This window comes from Dioscorea cayenensis, chromosome 5, assembly GCF_009730915.1.
Source record: "Dioscorea cayenensis subsp. rotundata cultivar TDr96_F1 chromosome 5, TDr96_F1_v2_PseudoChromosome.rev07_lg8_w22 25.fasta, whole genome shotgun sequence".
NCBI classification, from domain to species: Eukaryota; Viridiplantae; Streptophyta; class Magnoliopsida; order Dioscoreales; family Dioscoreaceae; genus Dioscorea; species Dioscorea cayenensis.
Genome location: NC_052475.1, coordinates 3,246,318 through 3,262,542, shown reverse-complemented (window position 1 = coordinate 3,262,542; position 16,225 = coordinate 3,246,318). Strand labels below are relative to the sequence as shown.

Sequence of the window (16,225 nt, the reverse complement as noted above, 5' to 3'; positions counted from 1 at the left end):
GTTAAAAACATACAGAACTTATATAAATTTTACTCCCATGACAAAAATTAAATCATGGCATAACATGAAGTTATCAAATAGGTCATGAGTTACCTAGTGCATATTGAATGCGCATAGCTAGAAGAGCATTCATATTGTTCTTTCATTTAAAAGCTATTTTGTCACATGAATTTAAGAAGCAGGATGTTTTTGCAGCAAGCAGGAACATCGTCCACATGTGTGAAAATGAAACAGAAAGGAAAGGGAACAATTGATCAAGAATCACAAAGATAACTTTAAAATGAGATTCTGAAAATTCTAAAAACAAACTGCTTTTTACCAAGAGTCAAATAAAGGATGAATATGGACAGCTTTGACAGAGTGTAGTTAACATATTTAAATGAATTGCAGAATAGTTCCAGGATTTCATTATCAATATCTTCAGGAGCAAGTACCTGTTGTGAAGAAATCCAAGTAACAAATGGTGACCGCAATTCATTACAAAGCTGAAGCATATTTCCACCACGATTTAGAAGCTTGACACTTTTCCTGCAAGACATGGGTAAAGGACTCCACAATTATGACTACACCACTATACAAAAATAATAAAAAAATAATAACATACTTGATCCAAAATTAGATGATAACCTGTCAATGGGATGGCAACCATCTAAAACACTCATAGGTGAAATCTCCAATCTCTTCGCACCATGCTGTCTGAATACTTCCTTGGTAACATCAAAAATTTTATCTTGGAGCTCAGTATCATATTCATTGCATTGCCCAAAAGAAGATTCATCTCTGGACATCTTTCCGCTGCCAACATGTTGTTGATGGTCTTTTATAAGCAACCTTTCCTCATCAAAAATAGTAGATACCACACGATCATAGACATATGTATCTTCTGATGTCCAGATTGTCCTAAGTATATCTGCATCAAAATTCAGAATGCGTGGCTAAAGATGTGCCATTATTCTTGAGGGAAAAAAGCACCTAGGATATGTCAACAAAATTTTTGACCATATTAACTCAGAATCACACCATTCAGCCATTCATCTTCCATTCTTGGAGGTAAGGCATTCTGTAGAAGTTCACTAGCAGACGGACGATCAGATGGACTTGGAGACATCAACCGCTGCAACAAGGCTGCTTGATCTGGAAACTTGATTGCCCAAGAAGGAGGGGGCAATCCTTTCAGTTTCAGATCTGAAAGGACAATGTGTCTTTCCATTGCTGTTGCAAAAGGGTGCCACAGCTCAAAAAATACAACTCCTAGGCTATACATGTCAACCTGTAAATAGTGCCCCAAAAAAAAAAACAAAGAGAACAATTATGCTTACAATATCTAAAATAAAAGATAACGATGGAAAGACGTTGGTGATGAAATTCTCAATACAGAGGTTATTGTGATCATAATATCACGAGAAATTATAGATAGTGCAAATTAGATCAGCAACTAATAGTACACAAAATTGCAGAACATGACACATCAAGAATATGATACCAGACCTTTTCATTAATCTGTGGCCACCTCTGCTCTATTTCAGGTGCTGTGTAGAAGTAAGTTCCAACTTGACCAGTTCCATCCACAGAAACTCCAGTAGTCTCAGTAAGTAAATGCTGATCATGATCTAGCTCCTCTAATTTTAAGAATTTGGCTAAAGAAGTTCCGATGGTTTTAGCAAAAATTATCTTAATATAGGAAAGCAGCCTTAATTTACATTGTAAAGTGCAACTAAGAATCAAAATAGTAACAAAGATAAAAATTGAATTTATTCCAGACAACAAGAGCATACATCACCAAATTGATTTCATAATAAAAAAATGGATATCAGATACCAAAAAAAAAGATGAACTAATATAGAAATTTCTTTTCTATGCCAACAGCATGAAGTGGTTTTAAAGATTTTACTTGTAGTATGAAAAGAAAATAACAAGAGAACCTTTTGTTCCTTATTTGATGAAGTCTTGAATATACTATAATTAATTTTTTTTATTCTTCAAGAACTGTTTTCCCCAAAAAATAATACCTTTATAAGAGCAATATCTACCTAAATAGAAAACCACTATTTTAGGAGCCTAAAGCTTCGACCATTCCACATCCACATGACATTCATCATTAAATTGAAGCATCCTAATATACGAATTACTTGCTCATAACATTACAAGATGGAAACCAAATCAAACTCAGCAAGCATATGACCAAAGATTTGTGGTGTTCCAACTTCCAAGCAAAAGTTAGGCAACCATATTAAATAATCATTTGAATTTATCAGGTCCTACTTAGATTGGGTTCAAGTTCCAATAGAACATGTTAGATACAGTTGGATATAAACATAAAACTTACCAATCAGAACTAAATAGCAAATGATAAAATTTGCACCAAATAAAATACTTTAAACAAAGGAGGCCAAACACCAACTCAAAAAGCAATCCTCCATCAGTTGATGAGATAGCCTAGATACTAGTGATTAAACAATTAGACTTACCAAGACCAAAGTCTCCAATTTTAATGTCATTGCGAACATCAAAGAAAATATTATTAGGTGTTAGATCACGATGGATGATTCCTTGACCATGTATATGCACCAGTCCTTCAACAATTTGACGAAATAAATGCCAAGTATAGTCCTTGTCAAGAGCATCATTGCATGCCTCAAAATCCTGACGAAGAGTCCTTCAAACAGAGAAGATCACGATGAAGCATCTAAGTTATCTGATTGCGTTAGAATGGAAACCAAGTTTGCAAGAGCACAATGACATGGAGAAACCTATCTGATTGTGAAAATGATACAAGCAAATCCTAAAACATAAAAGCTGTAAAGATATGGTAAACAGTAATTCCAGATATATTTTAGGCCTTATGGCGTAACATATATTAATTAATGGAATAGTATCATTGTAAACAAAGCTTCGAAATGCCCATCCATGAAGAGCCCAAATCATTATCAAATGTCCAACCTATCAGTTACAAAATTTACATCTACACAATTCAAGTTCATAACTCCATGTACAGATAAGGGTTTTCAAGAAACTTGTGCACATTGAAGCAAGATAAAGTTCATCAAATTTTGATTTGACTGAACTAATATTAGGCATTTTAAGCAATTATCATTGTTAAGATGGATGTGTATAAATCCTATTTGTAAAACATGTGCTGTAGTTGGAAATTTTAATTACAACTTGGAGTTAAAATGGATGGTCTGCAATAGTGTAATCGATAACATATACAAGTAGTATCTAGAACCAATATTCTTTTCATAGTGGTGTAAAAGAAAATCTTATATCTCCAAAAACTAGAGAATGATGTAATGAAGTTTAACGAAGAAAGAATTAAATCTCTACACATGCCTTTTGATGATACAGAAAATCATAGGAACTAGATTGCTAAGGTTCCTCATGCAAATTACTCTATGTATTTAAGGTCGGGAATTACAGCGTAAAGCTCAAAGTACAACAAATATTTTATTTTTAAAACAAGACACAACAACATGTAGAATATAAATGGTATCCTCTTTCTGTGCTCAGTTGACCAATTGAGCAGTTCATAATGACAGGGAATAGATTCTCCTTTCACCTTTGACTAGGATAGATGTCCCCAGTGGAATAGTGAGATCATCAAATGCTAAGGCAAAGGGCATCATTCAATGTTATTAGATCATAGAATTTGATGATATCCACATGCTCTGAATTACAATACAAACACATCCATAAAATTTACCATCATCCATGAAATATTTTTATTGGCTTTTGCACACAACAAGCTTGTATAAACACAATATCCATGGACTGAATAGCATGTTGGCAGCTGGCATGGATACTCCAAATATTGAAATGGCTTAGATCTCAAGTTTTTAATATGAGCACATCAAGATTTATGACTATAACAATATGCACAAAGATCTTTAGTAACATAGATGGAGCTGAATTGGAGAGTAAAATATTTACCTTGGACAGTACTCCATTTGAATGTACAAGTATGCTGACTCATTATTGTCACTGAGCCCTGTAGCATTTGGCAGGCTATTGCTCGATTGGGTACAACTAAGGCTCTCCATGGTCCTTGAACCATAGATGTCCCCATGATGGGTATCAGGTCCAGTTTCATACCATGCCTTTTTGTTTATAATCCAAATACATCAAACCATTAGACTACACACACCAAATAAAGAAACAGGAATTGCAAACTTTTGCAATTACATGAAATGAACATGACAGACAATAAGGCTTGAAATTGAACATCATAGAGATAAAACCCAAAGAAAGCTGGAAGACAATTTCAGTAGGGGTTGTGAAATTCTTTGAGACTATCACAGAAGATGACAGCAAGAAAGGAGAACCAAAGAATAATTGGATCAGTTACCTGATAATAACGAACAACATGTTGATGCTGTAGACGTGACAGCGTAGCTACCTCCCTGCAAACCTTACCATAATAGTACACGTCAATGAATTCAATGGAGCTATGACATTTAAATTCAGACTTCAAAATTCAAAATGTATAAAAGTTAGGAAAGAATATCAGGAGCGTGTAAAAACAAAAAATGCAGTAAACCAAATTATGATTATATAAAATGAATATGCATTATAGTGAATCTCTGAATATAAACCAAAAAATATATATACATATATATATACTATGTCCAGCAATATTTGTGTTCCACAAACATGTCATTTGGCATCTTATTTTTGGGCGGAATTTCGCAACATAGATCCTGAACCATGGTATGAATGTCCCATAAGGCGAGAAAAAGAACAAATAAGAACGACAGCAGAATGCCCCCTGATTACAAGAGGCACATTCCAACTTTAAAAGAATTGATCCGCATTACAGAAGGAAACAGGCACGTGGTAAAAAAATCAATTAATAGACAGATATAAATGAGTAAATGAGTATATATAACAGTATGATAGCAGTAATTGATAAACCTAGGGAAAAGTAGCATAACACTGAAACTAAGCAATCATGTAGCACAAGGGGATTCACAGGTTTGGACATTTAGGTCATTTTTACAGTAGACTGGGTTAAGACTACAAGTTAAAAGCTAAAATACAGACCAAAAGAATATGGTTTCACCAACTTCAATGTACAATACACCAAGTGATGTCGAGGGTTAAGTGTGGGTGGATGTGGGTGTGTGTGTGTGTGTGTGTGTCGAGGGTTAAGGGTGGGTGGGTGTGTGGGCAGAGTTTTTAATAAGGGAAAGACCAAGACCAATGGCAAAGCTTGTGTGTGTGTTGGGGGTTGGGCAGAATTGGGGTTTAGGTTTCCTAAATTGAACATCTCATGAACCAAACCTATACTATATATGATCAATAGCACAACATGGTTTCCCTATTAAAAGTGCATCATGCAGATCATCATTAACTCTATTTCAAGGCATAACAGAACTTATTTGCTCATGTGTTTTATTGAAGCAAGCAATGAAGACAAAATTAAAAAAAAAAAAAGCTCACTCATGGCATAGATGGGAAGAATAGCTTCCCAGAATTTAAAACACCTGAATTATAGATATTCATTAAGGAGGCCTGAAAGGCCAGCAGAGTAACAGAATTCAAATCCAACAATTCAGCAACTTTCATATTTAAGTATCAAGAGATATTCTTCGCATGAAAGAAAGGAACAACATCATGACTATCACACAAGCAATGAGTGGAATACCTCAAAATCTTGTCATTGACATGAGGACTTTTATCCTTTAGGCGAATCTTTTTTACAGCATAGAGGCGTCCATCCAGCTTATTTTTGCATAGTACAACATGACCAAAGCCTCCATGGCCTGTCAAAATAAAGACCAAGTACCTTTGCAAGTTTAGAAAGCTTTATAAGTACAAAGCATATAAAAAGGGAACATGTGCTGAAAAGACATCATAAACATCAAATTTTCTAAGGTTACCAATCAAGTCTCACGACTCTCACTAGCTAAAGCAACTTAACTGTATGCTGAAGTGATGGGTCAAATCAGCAATTAACAAATCCCACATCATTACTTGAGCTTTTGATATCAATTCATGCTTAGTTTTAGAATGAAGATCCTTTCCATGCTTTTTTTACCATTCAAAATTCTACATTATAAATCACCACGGAAACTAGCAATTTAAATTTCATAATTTCATATCAAGTGGCATCTTAAAAGAACTCATCCATATCTTCACCAATAGTAATTCATTAACTTGATAATCATCAATCAGTGTTATTAGGGTCACAAACAGTGCTGCAGAGTTTGCGTCATAAAAGTTAAGTCCTGGAGATGCTTCTAGGCTTATATCTATTATAACTAAAGGCAGTCCTCCTTGTCCAGAAGCACCTTTAGCAGTTATCTTGCTTTGTTAAGTCAACACAATTATTTTCTAGAACTAGTCTTCAATGAAGAAAAGGAAACTTGTTATTGATTCACCCATGAGGAATAAGTTCTGAAAGAAGAAAGAAATGCAAGTTAAAATCAAAAATCAGTTTACACAAGACTGCCATTAGCATGGGAGCTTATCTGTGTGCAAAAAAAAACACAGTCCTCACCACATACCTCTGACACCCAATTGGACATGACCAATCTTATAGGTGTGCCAAGGCCCTTGTCATAAGAAAATGATAGATGCAAGAAAGAAATTCAAGGCCAATAAAACAAAGTGTAAGCTGTAAACAATTATGGGGAGGACGCTCACCAAGGGAATTGACTTCCTCGAAATCACTCAAATAGCGAGAATTTGGAAGTGATGAAGAACTATCTTGACTAAGATCCAAATCAGTCTTCCAAAACTCAGAGATTTGAGAACCAATCTAGTCAATGCATTAAAAGCCCGGAAATAAAGGATTAATCATAACAACTCTAAAGTTCAAATTAAAAATAAAAAAGAACTGATAGATATGCAAACCATATGTTGACCAAAAGTGTGTTTGAATGCTTCAGAGAAAGTTTTGGGTGGTTTGGTGGTCAAAAGTTTGCCCCATTCTGAAAGTATCTGAACAAATAAAAAGTAAATTCCCATTACGCAAAATAGTCCAGGGTGAAGAAGTTTTAATTAATTATACAAGAAGGAAAAAAAAGGTATACAACACATACCCCTAAACTGTTAAGTTCTGAAGATAATTCTGGCAAAGCATGTGCAAGTGATTTTTTAGAAGAGCAAACCAAGTGAAGGAGATGCACCTAACGAAGGCAATCAAATACAAATACAAGCTCATTATATGTCACATATTCATGGCAGAACATAAGCAAGAAAAGCACCATAAGTAGATCAGATGCACCTAACATTGAAGTTAATCAAATACAAGTATGTCACATATTCATGGCAGAACATAACCAAATACCATAAGTAGATCTTTTTTCTTGCTCTGAAACTTTTTGCTAGATTTTTCTGATACGGAACGTGATGAGGTTGAAGATTTGCCTTCTGAACTATAACCATCAGCAATTGTGTGCTCTTCAACATTGAAATCCTGCAAAGAAAGGTAAAAATAAAATGTCCCATAGTACAAATGTACAATATCAAATTATCAATCTCATTTGGTTGAAGTTAAAACACAAGCAGTTTGTAGATGTGATTCAACTTCAGTCACATTTGCAAACAAGGATGGCGCTATGACAGACATGCTCACTAACAAGTACCTACTTAATCTGTAGATCAAAGAGTCTTCTCAATCACAGCTCACCAGATGATAGCAACAGCAATATTCAACAGCGCATGAGAACCAATGGTTAATGTTATAGGAATCAATATTTCATACTGTTCATCTATTTAATTAATGAGATCTGATGCTCACATGCTGCCCACAAAAACCCTGATTTGGTTGTTCTTTTTCTTTACATAGTCAAGATTGACCGGTGGAATTCTAAAGATGAGTACAACCAAACTAAGCTAAGATAGCAAGAGAAAATTTATTAAAATACATTGAAAGAAATTATGAACCCATGTGCATGAAGGTCGCATGTAGTGTAACAATAATCATCTAGATGATATGAACAAGTTCAGGAGCATGCTATGCATCTTATGAGAACATGCAACCAAATATAGAACATGGAGGACATGTTTCTTGAATGACAAAACATGAATACATTGCAGAAATGCTCCTGTAAATCATGTGCAAAGTAGGAGGAATATGTGTATGAATTAAACTTATATATCTTTTAATTCATGAACTTTAGAACTGATAATTAAAATATCTACCAATCCCAAAACAATATCTGCCTTGACCCTGACCATTCTACATCCAACAGAACTGAAAACACAACAAAAGAGCTTGTTGGAACAACGGTGGCAGCAGTAGTACCATACCTAAAAATACAAATTGAAATTCATACATCATATAGTTCTTTGCCCATATATATTGTGTTGCCGCTCTGCCAATTGGAGCTATCTCTTATCCCCAAGCACTGTCTTGCAGCATTTCTGCCACATTCGTAGGGCAACTCATTATGTTTCCAACAAATATCATAACATGTGTTTCTCATAAATAGTGCTGACATGGACATCTCTGGTAGCAGACTGATCCTGTAATTCCTATTAATGGTTACAATTTCTATTTCGTAACTTGAGTGCCTTACTATAAGTTTGTAACAACTAACATATTATAGATAACAATTTATAAATTGATGGTCATTTTTTGGATTATAAAATCCAACTTTTGCACGGCATTGTTTCTTATATCTATATGCCAAATCAAACTAGAAACAAAACCAGCAACATCCAACCCATGTATTGGTCATCACCCAGCCCATTATGTTTCCAACAATATCAAAACATGTGTTTGTCATCAATAGTGTTGACATGGGCCATCTCTGGCAGCAGACTTATCCTCTTGATGGTTACGATTTCTATTTCAAAACCTCAGTACCTTATTCTAACCTCTAGCATATTATCGATAAACAAATTATAAAAATATGGCCAAATTTTGGATTATAAAATCCAACTTTTTCATAATATTGTTTCTTATATCTATGCCAAGTCAAAATAGAAACAAAACCAGTAACACCCACCTTAACAAAAAGGCAGCACATATATAGACATGATAATGGAAGAGGAACTATTCATCTGATCTTTAAATGAGTGTTTTCTGTATGATCATTACGGAGTATTATATTATGGATTATTTCTTATTTGACTGGGAAGGAAAAAGAGAACCAACAAGATCATACTTTGTAGCCAAGTAAAACTAATGAATCAGCGGAATAAAAATTAATTGAATTCGCATTTACCTCAAACAGAGTAATGTCAGACCCATTTCCTAATGGTTCCCCTACCAAAGGGGTGTTATGATCACTTGAAGATTCACTTTTGGTGTCACACTCTGTGTCTTCTACAAGAACATCAAGTTTTGAAATGGCATGCTGCATTGCACCATGTTTAACATCATGCAATGTTTTAGGATGTATGCTTTTAACAAAATGATCATCCTCAACAACATTCTTGGCCTTGTTTAAAGTTTGAGTGTGCGTCAAGAAAGCATTTCTTCTATTTTTATCAGCAAATGAGCTTTGCTTCCCAGAAAGCTGATAAGAATTATCATTAGCCACTTTTGAACCATGACCACCCCATGATGTTTGTTCACCACATAAATCACCAAAAAGATCGATTGAGCCATAAGTGAAAGATCCACCAAACCTACTATTGCTATCACCAACCAAAGAACCTGAAGAGGGAACCTACCAAGAATAATGTGCATCACAATTAGCTACCTGACTAAAACATAAAAATTATAAGCACAAGAAAATATCGTTGATAAATTTTAGGACAATAAAGTCATGTGCAAAGCAGCCAAAGTTAATTCAAAAGAAAAAAAAAAGGAGTATTGAACAAACATAAGCACAAGACAAAAACTCCACAAGAGAAAATAAGCACACCAAATAATAACTACGGATAAAAGAGAAGAATTATGAAAGACGCTATTCTACATTTCTTCCAAAAGAAAATATAGTTGATAAATTTTCTCCAAGACTTTCAATTGTGCTGTTTTATTGGATAACTATGTGATACAGAATATGAAAATGCAAAATGATTAGAACTCTGTTTAAAGACAGGATCGTCTAAAGCATTAATGAGCATGTCCTGTTAGAGAAGCTAACATACAGAAATAAGCGGCGGTTTCAATGGAGCAATTTCTGATAAGAACTCACGAGCAGCCTCCACCAAATTGAAAATCATTACACGTCCATCACGGGCATTAACATTGGCCTGAGAAAAAAAATCAAAAATAAAAGAAAAGGAAACAAGAAAATGAGACTCAAATGCTTACAAGTGGCAAATTGAAAACCCGCAATAATTGAATTTGGAATTTTAAGCATTCACTAGCAACAACCGAGTTGGTGCCTAAATCTAATGGAAACACATGAGTTGCATAAGCTAAATCAAAGTGATCAAGGGGCGAATTTAAGTTCTCCCAAAGAAGTTATAAAAATATAAGGTAACTTTGAAATGGCAACAAGAAAGCCATGAAACAGATATCCTAATCAACAATGTAGTTGTCAGGTCAAATAAACGAGAAATATCATGCTTTTAAACCATTATGTATAAGCAGAGGTGAATCCAACCTGATCAACGAGCAGAGAATGTAGCCTATCTGCATCTTCTTTTAACAATCCTTTCTCTGATATTATTTGCAACTTTGGGCACCTATGAGGATACCCAGGCATACATCTGTAACAACCATCAAAAAAACAAGAACTTAGCAATGTTAAAGCGTGTATCTAACAAGCAAGAAAACATTTTTTTTTCTTTGACAGTGACCTGACAACAAGAAGGACTGAAAAATCAAGAACTTCAAATCCAGTTTCATCAGAGAAAGGCCTGCCCAAAACACAAGTCAAAAACCTCATTCTGGAACAAAAGCACCAAAAGCAGTAAAAATTCATATTTCAACAATAAGAGATCACCTGATATTTACGCTTATCTTAGTATGATTTGCTTCCGAGACAATCTTGACATCTTCTTGAAAAATTGAAGTCCTACCAAAAACAATTAAATGTAAATATTCAATAGTTTCAATCAGTAAATGATGTAAGCTCATTGAAAGATACAGTGAGGTCAGCTCCTCCGAGAAAAGTTCATCTTGATCCTCCCACGCCAAGGATGAGCCATCACCAGAAGAGGTTCTCCCCTTGCTCTTCCGTCCGCTTCCACTCCGCTTCTTCTTCTTCCTCGAGCTATGTCCCATAAATCCCAAGCTTCAACTCCACTGGTCCAAATCTCATCCTGTATTTCAATTGAATCAAAACAGAAAATTCAATAACCAGAAGCGATCTTCAGCTCTAATCACTCCAAGAAATCCAATTGTGAAGACGAATGGAACCTCATGGATCAAATCGAAAAGGAAAGAAGAGATTCCAAGGATCTCTTTAGGGTTTCGATCAAGGAGAGAGGGGTTTCTCTGTGGAAACGAAGGCGCGCGTTTGCATAGAAAGATCACAGTGGTGAAACTAGTGGGCGGCGTAAGAGATGGTTTTCGAGTTTCTATTTCTAGTTTTTAATTAAATTAAAACAATAAAGCCAGCTCGGTTGACCGTTGCGGAGGCTTCTTGAAGGATTTGATCAGATTTTCTAATTACAGAGATTCTAGTGATTAATGATTATTATCTCTGTGAACGCCTCAAATCCCTTTGGAAAATTTTTTTATACACATTTGTTCCTCCCAAATTTGGATATTTTTAAAAAAATATTTTTTTTTTAACAATTTACGTTTCAATACTTTGACATAAAAATAATTGATATTGACAGAAATGACGATCAGTTTTTTAAATGGAAATACATAATATTAAATCATGTCAAAGATTAAATGAAAAAAATAAATATTAAACGAAAAACTAACCTATTAAGTAAAAATTATGTAATTACATGTAAACACGCAATATTAAACGCAAACTATAATTATTAAGCGGGATATAAATATTGTAAAATAAAATAAATTAACGAAGTGAACCGCATTGACAGAAAAATAAATGTACTGAACAATGAGTGGATTTCTGGAAAATTCAAATTTCAAAGGAGTTGTTTGGGAAGTTTGGAAATTTTTAAGGGGCTAAAAGTAATTTTCCCTTAAAATAAAGTTTTATTATATTATTATTATTTATTATATATTGCTTATTGTTTAAAGGATAAACTTTTTCATATGGAAATAAATTTTTTTTTTTGGGAAAAATGATTTTGGCAGTATTGATTATGTAAAAATTATTTTAAAAAAAAATTCTTCTAACTCAGTATTTGAAAACTCTTGCTCTTTTCCCAAACTTTAATTTCCTAACAAAATCTTTGAAAATATGGATTTAATTGGTTTAATATATGATCAGACTCCATTTTAATTTTTATTAGTTAAATACTAAAATCGTCATTGTCATAAGTCTTTTTTTTTCTATAAGTAGTTCACTAATAGTTGGGCTCAAGCAATACCACGGATTGTAAAATTGATAATATTTTTAAGTGACGGATTATTGGAATGTTTGATTGTTTAAGACAGACCATAATAATTCATGTTAATATAAAAGAAAAACCATTCATCATCACCACAATAGATCAATGGTGGTGCTATAAACTCTCATATGGAAGTTGGAGGATTTAACTCTTTTTTAAAAGTATAATTGAGGATTTAGAGTTTCCATCGGGTGGCTTGTAAATATATATATATATATATATATATATATATATATTTATCAATCAAAACATATACCATTGTGTTTTATAAAGTAAGCCCACTCACAACTAAGCCAATTAAATTTCCTAGACGCGCTAATCATCTGTCGGCTCTTTGCTTCGAGATGAGATCTCACCGCCTAGTCAAAGCACAAACACAAACAACAAACAAGCATCAAATGAAGAAAACTAAACAAATAAAGCCCTAAGCCACACTAACGACAAGCAACCCTAAATCGGTCCTAGGTTTGGCTCAAAACTGGGTCTTCAGATTACCAATAAATTCCTAAAGGTCTGCGATGTTAGGATTATACCCTCGAATGCCAACGAAAATACTTGTATTAGGACATTTCATTTGTATTATACATTCTTATTATTAAATAGGCATTTATTTTGATGTTCATATAAGTCTTGTGATGGCATTATAATTAGTTTTGAATATTATAGTCTATGTGTATTAAGTTAAACATTCTACTCTTTGTGAGATAAAGAGAAAAACACTAGAAGGGTTTAGTACTTATACACTTAAATAGTTCACAAATCGGAGAATCTTTAATTGAGCATTAAAGATTCGTAAAGATTTGTATGACATATACTTTGACGAAGAGTGCTAGTTGAACACTATGGAATAGTGGGACCATATGTCATAAATACATCACTGGGATTGGTGTATTTGAACATTACTAGTAACAATTCAATCACATGGATTTTACTCTTTGACAGTCAATGATTGGGATTATTGGTTATAATCATATGAGTGGACCTTAGACTTGAGATATCATTATTACAATTTGTCTATCACGTCTGGTCTGTTATTAGAGTCGTTAGGCTCAGTTTACCTTTTGGAAGGGCTGACCTCGAAATGCGACTATGTCGGGCAAGTAGCAGTTGTGAGTGATCACCAAGAAGGAATTCATTCTCTTGGAAGTAAACAAGTTAGTATTCTATGTGAGTATAAGTATGTAAGGTTAGAAGACCTTGGCCAAGGCAGTCAAACTAATCGTGTGGGATACAAAGGATAGCTTGCTAATCTTACTCTACTATAGTTATTAGCATACGATCGAGTTCAATGAGTTTGACAATTACCATAGCTCTCACTTGGTTAGGATATAAGAACGAAGGGTTAATACACATATGGTAATCATAATCGAAAAGGTTCATAATGATATACTCATTCGTGTTCACTTGGGTTATGACGTGGGGCCACAGGGCTAGCTAGGTGTCACCCACGTCCTTTGGTATCCTCTCATTACCAATCGGAATGAACCTAGGGAGTCACGCTTAAAGGGATAAAGAATCAATCTCGTTTTTTAGTGCAGGGGTAAAATTGTCAATTTACAATTTTACTTCATGGGATGAGTGAAATTGTAAATTAGTGTAGGTTTTGTCTTGAGTTTAAATTTTGATTTAAATATGATAGAGTCGAATAGACAATCAAAATTATAAAGACTCAAAGACAAAAGTGGTTTTAGTTACATTAGGACTTATATTTCTAATAAAACTTGTATGATAATGTTTATCATATTATGAAGATTCATATTTTGAATAGGACTCATAATTGAATAATGTTTATCATGTTTTATTAAGTTTCTATACATATAAATAACTCCTCTCTAACCCTAGAATCAATCAATTAATTCTCTAGTGAGGAAATCCTCAAGCTCCTTCTTTCTCTCTAACCTTTGGAGAAGAAGATGAGATTGTTTCTTAATTCTGGCATGTAATATAGAGACGTGAGACTTTCGTTCGTCTCTAAGAGATCTACAACAATCCAAGGGACAAATTCGGCACATCAAAGAAAAGACTTTCAAATATTAAGAGGTAATTTTTTAGGCTTTTTAATTAAATTACGGTGTTCATTAAAACAATTAGAATATATCGCAAATTTATTGTTGCTTCCGCATGTTTTTGATGATGTTATTTAATTTTGCAATATTTCCTAACAGTGGTACCAGAGTGAGGCTAATTATTGTTGTGAACATTAAATTTAAATCATATCATTGATGATTATAATTTAATAATTATATAAAATAATAATATACATGATAAAATTAAATTAAATTTTATACATGATTTTTTATTTTATGAATTATAGGTCCATAATTTATTTATTTTGGTAATAATAATAAGGAAATACACATTAAATAAATCAGAAAGTTGCGTTGCAGTGTGCTGCATGTCACTATACAAACTTGATTTATTTGATATATATATATATAACAATATATAAATAAATAATTAAATTAATTAGAATTTTCATGGGCCCCACGCAAATTTTAGCACAGTGTTGCGCTTGCCAAGCACTGAACAGCGCGTGGGCCCACGCGTTTGTTTATTAATTTTTTTTATTTGTGTTATTATTTTATTTATTATTATTTGTTTATTTATTTTATTTTAAATAAAATCTAACACACCAATGCAGAATAAATGGTTGTTTTATTTTTTGCTTTGATGTGTTGAGTGGATGGATGACATACGATGGGCTTTTCATATTTATTTTATTTTGTGTTTATGTATTTGGGACATGTTGTATCCAATGTAATTCTCTTTAATTTTTACAAAAGTAGATTTTATCTATGATACATATTTGTAAATTTTAGAGAAAATATAATCAATTAAACTATATGGGTTGAGGCTTGGTAAACTATGGGCCAAAATTGATTGGACTACTTATGAAATAGGTTGACCTGGGACGCCACTTTATTAACTCTAGTGGTGCAATTATACTGTATGAGTTGAGCTTCATTGGATTTAATAGAGAACCCAATCACTTATTACGAAATCCTATGAACGAGGACTTCCAATTTTTATAGTGGTAGTGTAGATTTGCGAAAAATGTAGTGGGAGCCAAGTTTTATTTAAAACCTAAATATAACTTGGGTATAATATAAGTGAACTAATAATCTAGTTTTTTATTTTTTTTTAGTTTATTTCTCGATATGACTGAAAACCCACTTAATATTTTGCTTGAGAAAAATGCCCTTACGGGACCCAATTATGTAGATTAGCTCAGGAATTTGAGAATAGTTCTCAATTTAGAGCAAATCAGGTACATTCTTGAATTCTTGAGGCCGATGTTCCTACCAAACCTCCACCCGAGGCAAGTAAGGAAGAACAAGACATTTATCTAAAATGGCTTGAGGACGACTTGAGAATGAGAAGATATATGTTAGCCTCCATGATCAGTGATCTTCAACGCTCTCATGAGAAGATGAGTGATGCGAGATCAGTACTATTGCACTTGTAGGAGCTCTATGGAGAGCATAGTCAGACTGTTCGGTATGAAATATCAACAAAGCTTTTTAAAGCAAAGATGAGTGAGGGTGGTGAAGTTGGAGAGCATGTCCTCAAGATGATCTCTATGATTGAGAAGTTGGAAGCTCTTGACTTTTCCATGGATTGCAACCTTTAGGTTGATCTCATCTTGCAGCCTCTTCATAATTCCTTCTCTCAATTTATTGTTAATTATAACATGAATGATATTGAGTGCACACTGGCGGGTCTTCTTAACAAGTTAGAATACTCAGTCTCAAATGAAAACTAAAGGGAAGGAACATCGGCCTCAAGAATGTACCCGATTTGCTCTAAATTGAGGACTATTCTCAAATTCCTGAGCTAATCTACATAA

At 33.7% G+C, this 16,225-nt stretch overlaps 1 protein-coding gene across 3 annotated transcripts in view; it reads right to left on the bottom strand.

The window, feature by feature from the left end:
• The window catches only part of LOC120260743 (eIF-2-alpha kinase GCN2), a 33,731-nt gene extending 22,309 nt beyond the window's left edge, over positions 1-11,422 (bottom strand). For 2 of the 3 annotated variants that reach the window (XM_039268300.1, XM_039268301.1), the window contains exons 1-18: positions 11,264-11,422; positions 10,848-11,166; positions 10,702-10,761; positions 10,506-10,611; positions 10,045-10,149; positions 9,174-9,620; positions 7,289-7,417; positions 7,041-7,127; positions 6,853-6,939; positions 6,643-6,757; positions 5,642-5,759; positions 4,343-4,397; positions 3,928-4,094; positions 2,469-2,656; positions 1,489-1,637; positions 1,021-1,270; positions 628-910; positions 435-528 (exon numbers count right to left, since the gene is read on the bottom strand). In XM_039268300.1, the coding sequence (XP_039124234.1) occupies positions 435-528; positions 628-910; positions 1,021-1,270; positions 1,489-1,637; positions 2,469-2,656; positions 3,928-4,094; positions 4,343-4,397; positions 5,642-5,759; positions 6,643-6,757; positions 6,853-6,939; positions 7,041-7,127; positions 7,289-7,417; positions 9,174-9,620; positions 10,045-10,149; positions 10,506-10,611; positions 10,702-10,761; positions 10,848-11,128 (2,721 nt within the window). In that variant the 5' untranslated portion in view covers positions 11,129-11,166; positions 11,264-11,422. The remainder of the gene's footprint in view (positions 1-434; positions 529-627; positions 911-1,020; positions 1,271-1,488; positions 1,638-2,468; positions 2,657-3,927; positions 4,095-4,342; positions 4,398-5,641; positions 5,760-6,642; positions 6,758-6,852; positions 6,940-7,040; positions 7,128-7,288; positions 7,418-9,173; positions 9,621-10,044; positions 10,150-10,505; positions 10,612-10,701; positions 10,762-10,847; positions 11,167-11,263) is intronic. The other variant, XM_039268302.1, reaches the window with a different exon arrangement.
• Positions 11,423-16,225: the final 4,803 nt, after the last annotated feature.